This window comes from Xiphophorus maculatus, chromosome 6, assembly GCF_002775205.1.
Source record: "Xiphophorus maculatus strain JP 163 A chromosome 6, X_maculatus-5.0-male, whole genome shotgun sequence".
NCBI lineage: Eukaryota > Metazoa > Chordata > Actinopteri > Cyprinodontiformes > Poeciliidae > Xiphophorus > Xiphophorus maculatus.
The window spans coordinates 21,999,863-22,018,939 of NC_036448.1; the positions used below are offsets into that span (position 1 = coordinate 21,999,863).

General features: G+C 37.2%; 1 protein-coding gene across 1 annotated transcript in view; it reads left to right on the plus strand.

The window, feature by feature from the left end:
• LOC102222263 (collagen alpha-1(XI) chain-like) overlaps positions 1–19,077 on the plus strand; it is a 99,786-nt gene that overhangs the window by 10,384 nt on the left and 70,325 nt on the right. The window contains exons 2-4 of the mRNA XM_005801956.3: positions 1,475–1,639; positions 5,226–5,439; positions 11,819–11,981. Coding sequence (XP_005802013.1) covers positions 1,475–1,639; positions 5,226–5,439; positions 11,819–11,981 — 542 coding nt within the window. The remainder of the gene's footprint in view (positions 1–1,474; positions 1,640–5,225; positions 5,440–11,818; positions 11,982–19,077) is intronic.

Below are 19,077 nucleotides of genomic sequence, written 5' to 3' on the forward strand. Positions count from 1 at the left end.
GGACGTGAAACACGGACATGTCCTGGGAAATACGGACGTTTGGTCACCCTATGTACACCCTTGTCCCTTAGAGGGGTCAGGAGGGGTGCTGGTGCCTATATCCAGCTAATGTTTTGGGCGAGAGGTGGGGTTCACCCTGAACAGGTCGCCAGACTGTCGCAGGGCCAAAACCATATTAATCTTAATCTAAAAACGTCAGTTCTTCTTAAATTCTATTTTTCCTGAACCTTAGGGCTTGTTCAGCAATTGGATAGATAAAAATGTTGTCCCAAATTCCTCCTAAACCTTCATATCTCTTAAATTAAAAGCTTTATCTATGAGTTTTTATGAGCAACAGAAATAGTAGGGGATAAAACAAGTGAGAGCCACTCACTTGTTTTTCTAAACAAATTGCAAAGTTGTTTGACCCAGGTCCCTGGTCCATTGATAGAAAAGTGCATAAAGAGAGCGTAAGAGAGTGTTTAGAAGGCTGTACAGCCACCCCCTCTGTGCTCTCCTTATTCTGAAGCCCTGTTGATCAGCATCAGACTCTCCCATCATCACATACATGCTGAACCTTTTAGCTGAAGGGGATAACAGCAGAGTCCAGGCAGGGGGCCAATTAGGCCTTTTGAATGGTTGCCACCATTTCACTGCTTACCAATGCAGCTCATAAAAAATGCCTCTGCTCATAGATTTGTTCAACAGTGCTTAAAAAGGCTATTGGTAAAATTGGTGCAAATGCTGATTTAACTTCATCTTGCCATGTCTGATTACCTATTACAAAGCTCTAGCAGTACATAGTAAACGTCATATGTAGTATTCCATTTTTCATCATCACATATACCATAATTTTACTGGTACTTTGTTATTACAAGTTTTACATGACTTTTATTCAAGTCAAGCTGCTCTGTGTATTGGAGTAAATCATGTTCATATTATGTCTTTAGCAGTGAGTTTATTGTTCATTTGTACAAACACTCACCCTGCATTTTTGCTGATTGTAAATTAAACTTTTAAAATGTAATTGTGAAGTCATATCATATGCAATGTTGGTTCTAATAGTAGCAATTTACGCAGCATTAAAGTTTGTAGATTTAAGAAAAACAACTGTACCATTGTAAGGTTAACCATTTAGTTCCCTGTGTATCATTTTGAGACAAGTACTAAGGAAGTAAAAAGTGAAACAACAGCTAACTTTGTTAAAGAGGTAGAGGTCTCAAAAAAAACATTGCGATGCTGGGAAATGTTTTGTTCATTTGATTTCTGCAATAATTTCTTGAATAATGTTAAAGTTTAAGGACAACACTTCAGTGTAAGTCTGTGTTGCGCTTAAATTTCATGTTATTTCAAGTTTCATCTTCTAAAAATTACTATACAGGTTAGCAACACAATTTGTATAATGGTATAACACATTTTTTTATTACATTTTATTTAATTTTGCTATAAAAAAAACAGTCATATTTAATAAAAATCTTCTATTTTGTCTCCTCAGCTGAACCTGTCGATGTACTAAAAGCGCTAGACTTCCAGAGTTCTCCAGAAGGAGTCAGGAAAACACCAGGTTTCTGCACAGTTCGGAGAGGAGCCAAGCCCGACGTAGCATATAGAGTGACAAAAAACGCTCAGATCAGTGCTCCAACCAAACAGCTCTTCCCAGGTTGGTATAGATACTTTTTTCCTCTTTTGGATGGCTAGCAGTTTCACAGAACTACCAGAAACTTTCAGAAATACTTCAAAACATCAGAAAGTGTTTCACTTAGTGAAGAGGTTTATATAATGCTGAACATTTTTGAAAATGTTCTTGTGCTCATGTTTGGGAAATAAGTATGTTACACACTAGAACAATGCAGGAAGTAATTTGATCTAAAGTCACCTGTAGCTGATCTCCTGACACTTACATATGGCTTAATCTAATTTATAGAAAAATGCAATCAAATTTAGTTGATAAATGCTATTTGTTAAAAAGTGATCTATCTAAGAAGTTCAGTTGGTTGCATTTATTCACTTGCAGCCTGGAAAAAGTCAGACTGAGTGTAAATGACCACCTTCTGTGACTGGCTGGGGTTGACAGGACAGGAAATAGATGGATGGAAAATGCTGGTGAAGCAGTATTTTCTACGAAAAAGAAAATAAAGGGCGTACACATGGTTAATAGCTAACTGTTCAGTCAAAGGCTTTGCCAGAAAAGAAACACATACAACCAAAGAGAGCTTTCAATGAAAGGCAAAAGCAAGACAGTATCAAAAGGTAATTGCACAGAAACAGAATTATCAGAGCCAGGTGTACTTACTATGCAACAACAAATGAAGTGATCAGATTCAATAGCAATAGCTTTATTAAATAAAGGAGCTCATAGTCAAGAGTACTCTGAGCTACTTTACTATGGGTAAAAAATAGTTACAAAGTTTGGAGTTCAGTGGTTATGTCTTGGAGAGAAACATATGAATGATTACTTCTGAATCAAAAATTAGAATATCCAAGGCTACTAGCAGCAGTAGCTCTAACAATAATCCCATGAATGAAGAAGGCACTGCCAAGCACATAAGCACAGAGATAGGAATATGTTCTATGGAAAAGATACAGCAAACAAAGTGTAAAAAGTTAATGGCAGCAACAGACCTGTCCATAAAACATTTCAGAAAAGAAACAAGCCCAGAAACAGCAAACAACAGATAACTTCTACGGACAATAATACAAAGTTTCTGGTATTAATAAAAGGAGACTAATGGAATGTAGCAAATGGTTGCCTTTGTAATTAAAACAATGCAGTATGCTACAGAAAAACAATCAGCTGAATTTACTGTGATCTGGTCATGTCCAAAGAAAGTCTCCTTCAGTAAAATTTGATTGCCAGCAAACTCAAGTATGTGGTTGACATCACAACTTCTGGTGGGATTATGATATATTGGCATCATCTTTTATGGTTTACGACTTTTTTCCTGGTTGATTTTAAGAAAAAAAAGTCTACATTTACTTTAATAAAAAGAAGCTCACCCATAGCAACAAATATTTGCTTTTCTGGATAAAAAGTATTAAACGTTAAACCCACTAACTGATGTAAATCTACTTTCTGCCAATTTCCTTTGTTGTTAATAGATTTTCCTGAATTGAGAAACTGAAATGAAACCATGTTTTTATGCATGGATATTATGAATCATGCTGTATATAATTAGAATTATATAGATGCATTTACAGCCTGTTATTTTCTAGTTACTGGTACTAATAGTGAAAAGAGTCCTAAACTGCCATGCCAATTTATTTTACGTTCCTGGCAGGGAGAAATTTTACCTGCACTAATTACGTTTGTTAACATTATTTTGCTTGTTTTATTGTTTTTAAACAGCAGGCAGCTTTTTTAAATAGATTTGAAGTCCTGAGCTCTGATCAGCACCAGCATTACTGGAAAAACTGGAATTACACACAGCATTTGGAACATATTAATATTTGAATATCACCTTGAGATATTAAGACAAACCATATTTAAGAACTGAATTGGAAATGGTGAAATGTAGCATTTGCCTCCTTAAGCTCTTGGCAAATACTATGACAGGAAGTGTCATTGCCCTAATTCATTAGTGATCTGGTTTAAAAAGCAATTATGTATACCAAAATTAGAGTAACTAAGGAAATATTAAGATGGTCTACACTGTAGGTCTTTTGCAAAATAGAGAAAGTAAGAAAACTTTGCTTTTGAGAGTAGAAAGTGTACATACTTAGCAAAAAAAAAAGTAATCAATTTTGTTTGCTTAGTTTCAATTTGTTGTAGCAATCCTTTTTGGAAAAAATCTCATACCCAGCCACAAGAACCTGGCACCTCCTCCTCGTCCTGATCACCGGCTTGATCACACATTGCTGTGGGATGCCATCCCATTCTTCCACCAGCTTTCAAAGGAAGACAAGTGTGATTCTGTTTGTCTGTGTCCAGAACGGCACATCCATAGTAATCCCAAAAGTATTCAATAGGGTTGAGTTTAGGACTAGACACAGCTAATCCCTTTCCACTAAAAATTTCTGGAGGTAGTCTGTTAAACAACTCTTTGTGGTGAGAGCTTCATCTTATGGAGGCTAGAGATAGGGCTCTTAGATTGGAGCCATGGACTAAAAATTGTCATTTGGTCACAAGTAAGTGAATTAAGTTTGTCAAACTTACTTTATTTACATTTGTTTAACTTGCCAACTTATTAAGCATAATAAATTAACATGGATCAACTGAATTTGAGTACTTGTGACCAATTAATGCAATATATTTAAATCATCTGTTCTCTTTTTTTCAGTGTGGGATTCCCTTGTAGTCTCTTCTGAATATCTATATACACTCAGATAATATCAAATGACAACAGACCTTGATTTTTTCCAGTAAGCCAGATGTCTTGCCTACCATCACACTGCCTCTTTGTTTTTGAGTTTTTTCATACACACTCTGCTGCTAGAGCCACAAAAGCATTTTTCTTACAAATGTGGCACCATTTAAAGGTTTTATTTAACACGCTTTCCAATTTTAGAAGATTTATTGTCCAGAAACATTTTTACAACAAGAAAAAGAATTGACCAAACACATATTTCCATACTTGTTGTGACAAGTTTACAACGGATAATAATTAGAGTCTGAATGTGTTACAGTAGCTTTTTTTTTTACAGATAGTTTGTAAAAACAATAGCCATGGTATCTTCTTTACAGATTTTTTTTGCATGGTAAAAAGTATTCTTAATATTTTATTTTCTGAGAGTTATTAGATATATGGTACACACAGCAAACGTAGTGTTGCTGTAGGATGAACAGAAGACATAGTTTATGTTTCTCTGTTGCATCCACCACTTGCTCTTAACCTTTTCATTTTAAAAACACAGATGGCTGCAGCTGCAGCGCTAAAGTGTCTCCATCTGTTTTTTACTTGCTGTGCCAAAGTCTACGAGCATCTTTCTGTCTCCTGTTTTATCCCATTTGTTGAATGTTTTCAAAAAGCCAAGTATGCAGCATCCAACTTCAAAAAACAAAAAATGTTTTTCATGAAACATTAAACTCAATGAATCAACAGGATCAAAAAATTTGGAACAAAGGAATCTATTATCAGTTTCGCATGAATAATTCAATTAAATGGAAAAATTTAAGTTGTTCTTGTTATTAAATCAATGTGTTGCAGAACAGTCCTATAAAGCTTTATTTACTCTTTTTTTTAGATTACACATGTGCAAGTGCTTACTGACATGTCAGTCTCCATTCCTTTTTCTTTTGTCACTTTCAGGAGGAGTTTTCCCTGAAGATTTCTCCATTCTGTTCACTATCAAGCCCAAGGCTAGACTCCAGTCTTTCCTTCTATCTATATACAACAAACAAGGCCTCCAGCAGCTGGGAGTGGAGGTGGGCCGAGCCCCCGTCTTCCTATATGAGGACCAACATGGCAAGCCCACCCCAGAGGAATACCCTTTGTTCCGCTCCATCAACCTTGCTGATGGCAAGTAAGTGATTGCCTTTTCTGAAAAAAAAACCCCACTGGAGATAAAACCTGGGTGGTTGACTTTAGTGCTTCCAAAATCTTCCCTGTCCTGTGGTTTAGCCAGATTTAAATTGGGTTTTGAGTGTTGGAACCTTTGTGGTGAAGCCTGTGGGGTTGTCTCAAAATGAGAGCAGCACGAATTAAAAATCATTTCAAACATTTTTAATATGATTGATAGGTCATGTTTTATTTCAAACAAAACCAGTCTTCCCAAAGTATTTTCTCAAGCTCCTCTGGCCTTCTAAAGTGACTTACTATTCTGCAGATTAATTATTACCATGTGTTTGTTTAGTCATTAATAGCACATGGAACAAGTCAGGCTGTAATGGCAGATAAATTGTAGCTAACAATATAATGACAGCCTTTGTTTTGTCTTGATAATTTACAGCCATGGCGTAGTGATATGGTGCAATGGTGAGGATCCTTATGAACTGCATAGCTCCCTTGTGAAGCATATTCAAACCTCTATTAAAAGTTGCCATTAATCATTTATATAAATGGGACCAGAGAGGCATATAAATGTTTCAATGTGTGGCTTTTGTTCTGTTAAAAAAGTATATCACAAAATATATGTAAATGCAATGCTTTGGAAAAATATTCATGCTCCTGTTTTCACATTTTGTGACATTACATCTAAACAATTTTAAGTGACTGACTTAGAATGTTGCATTGTTTTTAAACCATTTTACAAATAAAAATAAAAAGAGCGTTAGGGGAATTTGTATTGAAACCCCTTCATGGTGATACCTCTGTCTCTAAATAAAACCCATCATGAAGGTGGATTTAAATCAAGGCTAAAAACTTATTAGCTTAAAGATGGTTTTGAATAATATTAACTAAAATTCCACAAATTTTAGTCTGAATTACAACTTTAGTATGCCACTGCAATGTAATCCTTTCCTCTTTTTTTAGTCTTTATTTTGTGAAGCACTTTGAATGGCCTTGTTGCTGAAATGTGCTATGCACATAGACTTGCCTTGCTTATCTTCATCAATTTCCTTTTAAAATCACAAGTGAATAACCACAGACATACCAAGATGTGACCTTTCATTTAAATTTTAGCTGGGGCGCCTTTAGTCAGAGAAAAAGGCAAAGGGTTGACAGTAACTACTTTTTCTAACTAAATAAATAAGTTTGTTATTCAATTTTGAGTATTTTGGCAATTTTTGGCTCCAAATGATTACATTAAGTTAAGTCAGTTTATTTATAAATTACACTTCAGTAACAAGATGAAAGTGCTTTGCATGACATCAGTTAATGAAAGTCAACTCTAAACGTATGGGTTTTAGCCTTGATTTAAAAGAACTCAGTGTTTTGGTTGTTTTGTAGATTTCTTGATGTCTGTTCCAGATTAGCAATGCATAAAAACTAAATTCTCCAGGGGGGGCCAGAGTAAGGATTTAAGAACTGCTCTGGTTCACTAGTTATAATGAGAACACAAGCAACTTCAGCTGTGTCTTTTTAGGCAGACCTGTGAAGTCATTGTTGCAGTATTCAATTGGACCAAATGCATGGATGAGTTTCTCAAGATCTTGTTGGAACATTAGTTCTTTAATCCTGGAAATGTTCTTAGGTGACACAAGGCCAACTTTGTGATCGTCTTTATATTTATATCTCTGAAAACTCCCATCTGAGTCCATAACTGCACCCAGATTTTGGGCCTGCTCTGTAGATTCTAGCTGTAATACCTGGAAACTACTCTGCAATAGCTAGTAATGGCTGTGTGGTGATTCTTGGTCATTCCTCATTATGTCCAAAGATAATAACTTCACTTTTGTTTGTGTTCAGCTGGAGAAAGGTTTGGCACATCCACGCATTGATTTGTTCTAAACATCTGTTCAGGTTGGAACAGATGTTCGAAGTCACCTGGTGACTTTGTAATGTAGAGTTGTGTGTCACCTGAATAGTTATGGTTACTAATCATATTTTTTGTTATAATCTGAGTTTATGAGAGCAAGGGGCCCCAGGTTTGAACTTTGGGGTTCACAACATGCAACTTCTGCATTCTCTGATGACAAGATACCTATTGACACAAAGAAGCCCCTGTTCTCTACAGTCAAGTACTCTTCCAGCTCTCCAGTCGCTTTAATAAGATGTTATGGTCAACAATTTCAAATGCTGTGCTGAGGTCTAACAGAACCAGCACTGAGGTTCCATTAGGAACAATTTATTCAGTAAATCTGTTTTTGTTTTTTGCTAGATCTGTTCTACCTGATGTTTGCGTATACCTTTTTCAAAGTCTGAAGCCTTGTGCATTAAACTATTTTTTTCTAGAAGTTAAAGAAGGTAAAGGTGGCAGATAAAGTAGAGGAAAACAAGATTGAATTGCCCCATGATCAGTACATAGCTTCCTTTGGTATCAGCACCACCATTTCATATCTGGAAATACATCAATATAAAAGAAGCAAAACTGCAAAGGAGTCATATCACCAGCACCTGCAGAGACAGCAGCATTTAGCAACAGCAAAAGGAAAGTCAGCTGTTTTGTGTGCCAACACTTTAATCTGAAGAAATAAACAAAAATGCAAGATTTGCTACTCTGTGTTGTCTGCACCATTTGGCAACACATATAATCCATCCATCCGTTCGTCCATCTGCAGTCTATATCTCCTTGTCCTTGTGGGGTTGTGTGGGAGCTGCTGCTTATCTCCAAGGGTCGTTGAATGTATTCACTCTGAAAAGATCGCCAGTCCATCACAGAGACATACAGGACAAACAACCATGCACAGCTACACACCTGAGGACAACTTAAAATGCATGTCTTTGGATTATCGGAGGGAGTTGGAATACTTGGAGAGAACCTATGCAACCATTGGGAGAAAATACAAAATCTGTAGAAATACCTCAAACCTGGATTTAAACTCAGGACATTGCTGCAAAGCCTCAGTGCTACTAACTGTGCCACTGTGCAGACAAACCAATCCCTGCAACCACCTGAAATTTAAACATGGACAATTACTACAGAATGTAACTTAAATTTATGTATTAGTTCAAGTTCAACACCTCACTGGACCAAGCCACAGTGCCAGCCTGTCTCAAAACTGCCTCCATCATTCCGGTGCCAAAGAAACCTCAAGTCACCTCTTTCAACGATTACCGGCCTGTGGCACTGACTCCCATCATGATGAAGTGCTTTGAAAGGCTGGTAAAAGAACACATCGTCTCCAGACTCCCCTCCACATTCGACCCGTTCCAGTTTGCCTACCGCCGAAACCGCTCCACTGAGGATGCTATCTCCTCCACCCTACACCTGAGCCTGGCTCACCTGGAGGAGAAGAACACTCATGTGTGGATGTTGTTCCTGGACTTCAGCTCAGCGTTCAACACAATCATCCCACAGCATCTGGCAGGAAAACTGGGACACCTGGGCTTCAGCACCCCCCTGCGCAACTGGCTGCTAGACTTCCTCACCGACAGACCTCAGTCAGTCCGGATCGGACAACACACCTCCGATGTCATCACCCTCAGCACAGGCTCCCCTCAGGGCTGCGTCCTGAGCCCTCTGCTGTTCACTCTGATGACACACGACTGCGTCCCCAGGTTCGCCACCAACCACATCGTGAAGTTCGCGGACGACACAACGGTGGTGGGCCTCATCAGAGACGACAACGACCTGGACTACAGAGAGGAGGTGGAGCAGCTGGTGGACTGGTGCAGAGACAACAGCCTGATCCTGAACGTTGACAAGATGAAGGAGATGATCGTAGACTTCAGGAAGAACCGGCCCAGCCACGCTCCAATGCTCATCAACAGCTCGGCTGTGGAGGTGGTCAGCAGCACCAAATTCCTGGGGGTGCACATCACTAACGACCTCACCTGGACTGTGAACACCACGTCTCTGGCCAAGAGGGCACAGAAGCGCTTGTATTTCCTGCGGAGGATGAGAAGAGCACACCTGCGCCCGCCCATCCTCAAGACGTTCTACAGAAGCACCATAGAGAGCATTCTGACCAGCTGCCTCTCTGTGTGGTGTGGAAGCTGCAGCGCCTCCGACTGGAAGAACGTGAGGAGAGTGGTGCGGACAGCAGAAAGGATCATCGGGGCCCCCCTTCCCTCCATTCAGGACATTTCATCCCAGCACTGCGTGTCCCGAGGCCGAAACATCGTCAGTGACCCCTCACACCCCCACCATGGACTGTTCTCCCTGCTGCCCTCTGGAAAGAGGTTCCGCAGCATCCGGTGCAGGTCCACCAGGTTCCGAAACAGCTTTTTCCCACTTGCTATCAGACTGCTGAACTCTTAACTGGACTGCACTTAAAAACTGGTCTCCACTTTATACCTTGCACATGTACAGAGCTAAGTAACTTCCTTTTTACTGTCAGTCCTGCACTTTATATTTTATATTTATATTTATATTCATATTTTATACTGTATTTTATTTTATTCTGGAGTAACCTCACAACATTGAAAGCTCAAAACATTGTCCTGAGCCGTATGCAACGAAATTTCGTTCTGTATACACCCTGTGCATGCAAAATGACAATAAAGTCAGTCTAAGTCTAAGTCTAAGTCTAGTCTAAGTCACTTGAGCATAAGTCATGCACATTTTCACCAAAGCTGAATAAATGTGTAGGATCTTTCAGTAACTTCAGCAAAATGTAGGTAGATCTAATAGTAGTCATGACATTAATATTAGTTGGTAATTATCTTATGTTATATTACTAATTATTAACTTAGTAATATAAGTTACTAATTATGTTACTAAGTTAATAGTAACTTAGTTGGGGGTTGTAGTATCAATGCATGTCCATTTCTCATTTTTTGTTTCTTTTTTTAACCCTCTATGGCATGACTTTTGATTTTTGTGGGGAAGAAATATTTTCCTGCATTCTTTGGGAGCTTGGTGGTCCCTAATTACATGTCAATCATAAAATCGGACTCTGACACCTCCTGGAACCAGATTTGGGTTTGTTGCCTCAGGGTAACATTGGTCTAGAACACCAAGATTGTCTACACTGATTATGAGAAATGAAATACAAATCAAACAAAAACTATATTCATAAAAAAACTTTTTTTTGGACAAAAATATGTCAAAAATCATGCCCCCCAAAAAATAAAATAAAGGAGCAATGTGAGGTACAGCTATGTGGTTTGTTGCCTGAGGGCAACGCCATGCCATAGAGGGTTAAAGGTTTGGCAAGTATAGTTTTGCATGGTCCTTTACATAAAGAACTTTGATGTAGTTGCTTATGGGGTTATACTTTCTGACACACCATTTTGAATGGGGTACGTACAATCTTTTTCTGTTGTTGTGTTTGTAAAAACAAACGACAACTTTATGTCCAATTCTACTAAAAGACTAGCCCTTACTGTTTAATGTCTAAGGGACTGTTTTAGAATTAGTTTGTTAGCTCTCTTTTGTTCCAACCTATATGGACATTTAATGACACAGATAATTGCAAACTTCCTGTCTTATAATTGCCTTGCAAATCAGACCACTTTTCAGTGTCATTAACGTTTTCCTCTTTGTGACTCAGATCCTTGTTTTAATTGGACTGTGTCTACAGCTCGCAGCAGATCACCTGGGGTACAGAATAAGAAATACACTTGCCAGTTTACTTTGGCGTTAGACTCTGTCTCCATCAGTTGCAGACCAAAAGTAATACAAAAAATGACAACTGGTTGTATAAAATTTGCCTCATTCTGTTCACTGCTGTTCTGACAGTGGTTGGTCAACCACTGTTGGATGTGTTAACATTTGTCAGTTCCTGTTTTAGAAGCTGTAGAACTGTACAACAACAGACTGCACTAAAGTGCCTTTAAACTTTGTAGAAATCATTTCAGAACTTGTGCCTTTTTCACTTGCTTATTTGGACTGAATGCAAATATAAATTTGTCTTTGAAGGTGTTTGGCAGGTGGAGAGAGGTTCTATGGAAGTGGGTTAACTGTTGATCAGATCTCTACGTTCTGCCAAGTGTATCTAACAAATCCTACCTTTAAAAATCCAAAGTCGCATTATGACAGCTCATATTAATATAAATAAAACAAGCTGGGCATAACCACTTAACAATTGGCAAACCAAAAGCTTGTCCCTAATGTGTAGAACAGGAAAACATTCTTTTCATGTCTGCACTCAAAATTTTATTGATGACCTTATGATTGATCTGGAGCTTTAGACAAACTACCAGGCAGATTTTGTTTCACTCACTGAGACAGCTGTTTTCCATCTACTGACTGGCTCTTGTATTTCAAAAAGTAGGAAAGCAAACAAATGGAATAGTCCCTGATCAGTGTGTGAATGTGACTGAATGTAGAGTTGAAGTCCTCTGAACTAGATAAAGTACTATGCAAGTACTATTCTCTTAGTTCATAATTTCTGACCTTTCATTTTATCTGACAGATGGCACAGAGTCGCTATCAGCGTTGAGAAGAAGAGCATTACCATCTTTGTGGACTGTAAGAAGAAGTTGACCAAACCACTTAAAAGAAGTGACCAAGCTGTGATCGACACTGAAGGCATTACAGTCTTTGGTACCAGAATCTTGGATGATGAAGTCTTCGAGGTAAATTTGAATTTTAGACTCTTGGTGTATCTATCTGCGTGTTCTGTTTTAACAATGAAAAATGCATCTGGGGCACAGCTGAGTGATGCCTTTTTAGTCTGAAGACTTAGAGGTTTTTTAATTTAATTTTAAAAGATATTGAATTAGGCTTGTCTTTGGAGTATTCCAGTGACGGGTGGAGATAGGTACCAGCCCCTGGTTGACGTGTCATGGATAGATAATGGATGTTTAGATAATCTGGACTGATGACAAATGATCAAAATTAAACTAACAAGATTCAGCTTCTTAATAGCCTACATGTGTGAAGCGTTTCTTGCTTTTGAAGAAAACAGTGCACATATTTGTGACAATGGGGTTGCAAAGACAATCTGTTAGCAATCTATTCACAGTATATGCTGATGGAAATGTATTTTTTTCCCACCATTGTATTTATAATTGTTGTTTTTGGTTATAACCAGAAAGGATACATATAAAAGTAATTTAAGGATATAACTCAGCTAACATATTCACATTCATGTATTGTGAATCTATAACACTTGAAAAGATTTAAGACAATGCACTTTGGGATTTCAGATCCTGATCTAAAAATAAATGTGTGTTTGACTTTTGTGCCAGCATTTACTAGATACTTGTTGACTTTGGTTACAGTTGAAAGCATAATCATTTTATTTACAGCTACCACTTGAGACAAGAAGAAATTAGAATTTTTTGCTCAGAGTCCAAACATTTCAGTGACACATTTAAAGGCTATAGATTTTAGATTTTTTTAAATTAGGTTTTGAATACCACTGTGTGCATTATATTGGCCAGAACAATAATGATGGATTTGGTTGCATGTATCATAAAAGGCTTCTTGCACAGTGTGTTATTCATTATGTTATTCTAACCCTCAGCACAGACTGAGTTGTTTTAAATATGTGACTAGAAGACAGAAGTCTACTTTCAGAATATTTTGTAATATTATTTAAATATTTAGAGCACAATGGTTAGAATGGAAATCTAGACCATGCAGAATTATTCATTTGGTTTTGTGAGGGAGTTTGCATATTTGTGGCCTGCACAGGTAGCATCTTGCTGAGTGGAAAATGTGAGCTAAATGCTACCATAGGAAACAGATCCTCTTTGATGTCACTGCATATGGAATGCATGCAAAGAGGAGCAGCCTGCAAGATGTTAGCTTCTGGGTCAGAGATTATTTTCCACTGTGAAGAAAGCTGAAAACGTTGATGCCACTTTTCATCACGAGCAACATGAGATCATGAAGTTGAATTTGATTTAAAACTTTGTTTTGCTCATATTGTATAGATTTACTGTAATAAAGTCAATTACTTATAGGAAACAAGGGTGGGTGATTCAGTTAATTAGAAGATGAGAAAATAATCATAGCCCTTGGTGTTTCTACTGTTAATTCAGGATGGAGCTGCTTTGCTCTTGGAAAGCTCATTGTTTAAAGACCTATTACACTAAATAGTGTAAATTACAGAGTAATTTGTTTTGCTCCTTTTAGAACCTTTAAACGGAAATTGCCATGTTTCTTCCAAGAGTTTGGGCTTTTCACATGTTGCAAAATGGTGTTAATTAGTGTTTAAGATAAAAGAAACCACAAATCCTAACAAATTCTAAGCTAATTATTTTCATGTTAAGTAGGATATTTTGGGATTGCTGATTACAAAATGAATGTTTATGGATAATCCACATATTTTCCTGATCTTTTATTTGTTCTAGATAGTTGTTGCATATCCAGCTTTATGAAAACTTGCCTAAGCCAGGGGTTCAATTTGTACTTTGTCGCTGTGTCTGTATCTCTTTTCATCTATACATTTGTGAGTTCATGTCTTATACTGGTAAAATCCTCTGTTTTAAGTTAAGTAAAAGTTTAAAATATTATGGACATATGCTTTGATACATAAGTTAGGAATTATCCTCTGTTGTCTCCTTTTTTGTTGAGTTCAAAGCTACTAAATACTGTTCAGAGGTTCTGCAACACATTCAGGGTTTGTTACATTTAATTACTGAACTTTCTTTGCATTGTAGTTCTGGTAGGTGTGGCCACTTCCAGTATCAACCAGTAAAATAATTTCTGTATCTTTGCTGCTAATCTTAAAAACTCAGCATAATCTCATTTAAAAAGTATATATATCTCTTTCACATTATTAAACATGTGCTGATGTTGTCTTAGTCAGGCTTCTTTGTGATTCTTTGAGTTTGAAATAGCTTTTAGATTTTTACCTGAAGCAGTCTATCCTTGGGCTTTTAGTTATATACCAATGCTTATTAACAATTCTTAAAACTTTTTTCAAGCTTTTTTTCTAGAAGAATTGTTTGTAGTGGAAAAATCCTATGACAAAAGATACTTGCTATTACTTTGTTGTTAGGTTGTAATTACTGAGCCTCACAGGTAATTTCTCTATTAAACTCCTTTTGGCATTGAGCACATATCTATCCTGCCGCACTAGATTACACAAGCAGGTGTCAAAGTTGGAAGCAAAGACAAAAGTGAAGGCTAGAGGAAAATTTGAGCAGTGTGCTTAGTCCTCCTGGCCTGAAGAGCACAGATGTTTAAGAGATATGCTCACTGACCCTTTCCCTAAGTGCTACAGCTCTCCACCTCCCCTACACTCACCATCCCTGTTTTTTCTCCAACTTTTAAAGAATATTTCGAATTTAAAATAATATATAGTTCTCATTTTAATCAAATCCGTATGTTTTTTGTTTTGTTGTTTGTTTGGAGTGAATCTCAGTCTGTATGTCTCGATGAAGAGGAGGAGGAAAGCGAGGTGAAGATATTTTGTTCATGTGCCTGATATTACTGTAGGGTGGATCGGTCCAAAAATGCTGTCTCTGGAGCAGGACAGACTCTGGCAGGAGAACAGCAACAGTCTGATGGGCTCCAAACTTTAAATGAATAATTGTTTACAGTTTATAGTTGAGTTGGCAGAAAGATAAACATAATGACTGTTTCTCATATGCCTCGGCCACACTTTTGTTTCAGATACAGTTAATTGAAATATGTATATTTAGTTGAGAATGCCTCTATTCATCATGGGATATTTTTATGTATTTTTGGAAACTGAGTGCGAGATGACCACAAAAATTAGTACTTAATTTTGAAGTGAGAGGATTATATATATATATATATATATATATATATATATATATATATATTTTTTTTTTTTTTAATTACATGTAAAACCAGAAAAGTGTTTCATTCATTCATGTCCAGTCCCCCAAATGCAATAAATACACGAAGCGTGTATTCAGGTGTGTTGAAGTAGAGATACATCTAAAGGTTGCAGGAGACCGGCCCTCGAGGCCTGGAGTTGCCCACCCCTGATCTAAATAATATTTGAACGATCCAGAAAATGGTCACTTTACAATCTAAGAAACATACATTGTTTAGAGCTACTTTCCCACTGGAAGGCAAAGTGAGGCAACCCCAGATTCACGTCTTTCAGTTTTCTTTTCAATTTTGCCTCTATTTAGCCACATCAATCTCTGGCCATCTTCCCTGTCCCATCAAAACACCACCATTTTATAAGTAGGGATTGTTTGTTCAGCATGTTATTCACTGTTAGTTTCCACTAACCTTAGGATTCCCAGGTACAACAAAAGGTTCAGTTTGCTGCACTCCAAGAACCAAGTTACTGTTAAAATAAAGCCATGGGAAGCCTCATCTGCAGTCCTTAGACATCTATTTTTGGTACATTTTAAACTGTGCCATATTGTTTCTATTTTCAAATGCTAGATTTAGATGTGCAAAGCTTGGTATTGTTCTAGAACCTAAGCCTGCTTTTGGTTTCTCCTTAACTTTATTCCTGACTGTCCTGGTGTGCTCATTGGGCTTATCATGCTGTTTGTTCCCTACTGTTCTCTAACAACCCCCTCATGCCTTTACAGAAGTGTTTTATTCATAACAAGATCAGCTTACACACATACCAACTATTTTCATCAAAAGCATTTGAAAGGTCAAAGGGGCTCATTGCAAATGAGGTTTGTACAAAACAAGCCATTGTCTGAAAACTCCCTAACAATTTAGTTTACTTGTTTGCTTTCTGACATAAATGGGGTTTTTTGGTTGTTTTTTTTACTTTTAACCTCACTGAAATATATATAGACTATAATAAGTAATAGTTGAGACATATTAGGACCAAGGTGATTCCCAAAACCATTTTCTGACATTAAGGCGCTGAGAAAGCAAAGAAAAATAAACCTAACCAGCAAGCAGGTGGTTCAAGTACTTCAACAATCTTGTGAGCTACTGGGAGGGAACATGTTTGAACATTCAAAGGTTACCAGATATTGTACACCCACAGTGCTTGAAAAGAAATGTTATTCTTGTGTTGACAGCAAAGGCTGAATTTGACAGAACACTGGAAGAAATCTGGAGAATATTACTGTTGTTGTACCGTTTCTGTGTTCAGTTCCTCCTGGTTAATTATTTTCCCTGTTCTGTTTTAAATATTCCATCTGTTCCTTTGTTCTTTCAAGATGAGAGGGACTGGTGAAGAATGATTTTTTTCATAACATGTCATGTTTTTTTTTGTTTGTTTTTTGATTTACAGTCTATAAATTAAATGCATATACAGTGAATTTATATTGTTAGTGCTCACCATTGCAGTGAACAGAGAGCAGAGGATTTTAACTTAAGGTAGTAGCTGCACAAACGGATGTTAGCATGACACATCAAGTTCGTTTTTGTTAACTAAAACACTATTTGTAGCATTTTAGCTGGTGCCAGAATACCTAACTTCAGCACAATCAATATTTTCCATTCAGTTTCTAATAATAACTGAAGAGCCGATATTCATATTCACTATTATCATTTTAGGTTAATATTGCATTTTTTGATAGCTTCTGTTTCTTAGCATTGCAGATAATGTTGGCTATTGTTTACTAACTGCTATCTAATAACACCCATGTTTGGCATGATAAATGTTTTCTGTCAATAGCAACATGCTAATGCTAGCATGTTTTCTTAGTCAGCATTATCCAAATAAGATTCATACTCTTTTGGCAAAATTATTACCAAGTTACGTTCATAATGGCCTTTTAAGCTAAAAGCTCATGCATTATGAGCAGTAGGGAATTTTATTATGACAGTGGGTAACACAGACGGAGTGGAGTTAACATTTCTTCAGAGCTTTTTCTAGTGTATGCCGGGTTTTCTTAGGTTTTTTTTTAAAGGTTTCAAATGTTATGCAAATATTTTGAAGAGCTGATTAGCATGTTATATACATTTTCTGATGAAAAAAACTGAACTGCATTTTGGTCTATATGGGGATTTCCCCCACTGAACTGGTTACAGTGATAAAATGAATAGTTTTTAAGTAGCACTGGTTGTTTTGCTTTCCACCTTTAAATTACCTTAATCTCCTATTCTGGCTCTGGTAAACACCTTTTGTGCTTCCTCTAAGCTAATTATTACACATTTCAATGGTGCTGATAATAGTTAAATGAGTCTAAATTCTTAATAACAACGTCCCCTCTGCAGAGTGTTGCTCAAGGGATCTGGTGTGCTTATGTCTTCTGTTTTCAGAATTGCAAAAATAAGATTGGACTTTAGCTTTTTATTGCTGATCAGTACTGAAAAGTGTGAAATCATCCTATTTCCGCTTTCTTGGGACAACTCTACCCTAAATTTAACACCATCAGTGGTTTCATTTAAGTCAGCTTTATTGAAAAGAGAACCTTTAAGTCAATGAGAGGAAAAGTACTTTAGAAGTCTGAAAAGACATTAGACCAAAACACAACTCTCTACCGTACAAACATAAATACAGAAGGATAAACACTCTACAAGCCAAAGAAAGGTGTTTAATTTCTTCCCGTCTCAGTAAAACTCATTTCTGTTGCTTAAGTTTCTAAGTCCAATATGTTCTTAATCTCTTAGAGTCAAGGAACAAACCATATATTTGTTTATGCCTCTAAATTAGTCCAGTAAAGACATGATTACAAAAAACAGTCTTGCACCTCCACCCGTCTTATGATCTGTTGCCAGCAGGAGCTGTATGTATCCAATCAAAGTCAGATCTTTATTTTTCAGTTTTGGTTAACTTGACTGTGGAGGCTCATGAATTGCTTCTTGTAGCACAAACTGCGCTCACCTCCTGCTGGCAATCAAAAACATATTTATGACTCTCTAGTAACGAATCATTTCCAGAGACAAATTTTATAGTCAGCTGCGCACTTGTAAAAAAAAAACAACTTTGCTTTTTGTTTTTCCACCCATTGTGAATAATATCTTCTAGGTCCTCTTTGTGAGTCAGGAAGGATACTCCTCACAGCAGGCGTCGAAAATACCACAGCCCAGAAATAATAAAGCTTTGTCTATGTGCTTCCATAAACTTTTGAGTTTATAAATGAGCTTCAGGAACAAAGAGGAAGCTGTTTATTCTCTACTGTTTATTCTCTGTCTCGCATGAAATGGTTACTTTCTCTTTGAATGAAGTATAAATAGATCCACCTTATTCCTTTGTGCCTCAGCCTAGAGTTGACAATGTCGAGACATGTTGTAGTTGCGGAAAAACACATTAATGTGTTTACTGATGTGCATCCGTGACAGGATAATTTATCCCATTACGCATGGAAGAGTGTCGAACAGATTGAGCACATTGCTGTAGATCATTCCTGGGATTCCGAGGAGGAACATGAACAGATGCCAAAAAGATGTGCAGCCTGACCCAGACGTGAACGTCAACAAAATGAACTGAGATATGCACAAGGAAGTCAGAAGGATGAAAGGAAAAGCAGAGGGAGGCGTAGGATGAGGGTTCCACCAGGGAGTGTGGGATTGACTGAATCATTGCGAGGCCTTGGTAACTGTCTTGTGCGGGTGGTCTTTCTGTCGTTTTTAATTAACATATTTTGTTCTTGTAGTGACTGTATGTGTGCTTAACACAGAAACTTTTGTTTAAAAGAGGAAAACTCTAAGAATAAGATGTTTGGATAAGAATAAGATGTGACTTACAGAGAGGACAGCTTTTAGAAAAGGGGGAAGCGGACAGAACTCATACCAGCTCCAGTGTGTCCCTGTTTTATCACTCTTGTCTTTTTTTGTCTTTGACTTACAAATTTTGTAAATAAAAAACAAAAACAAATT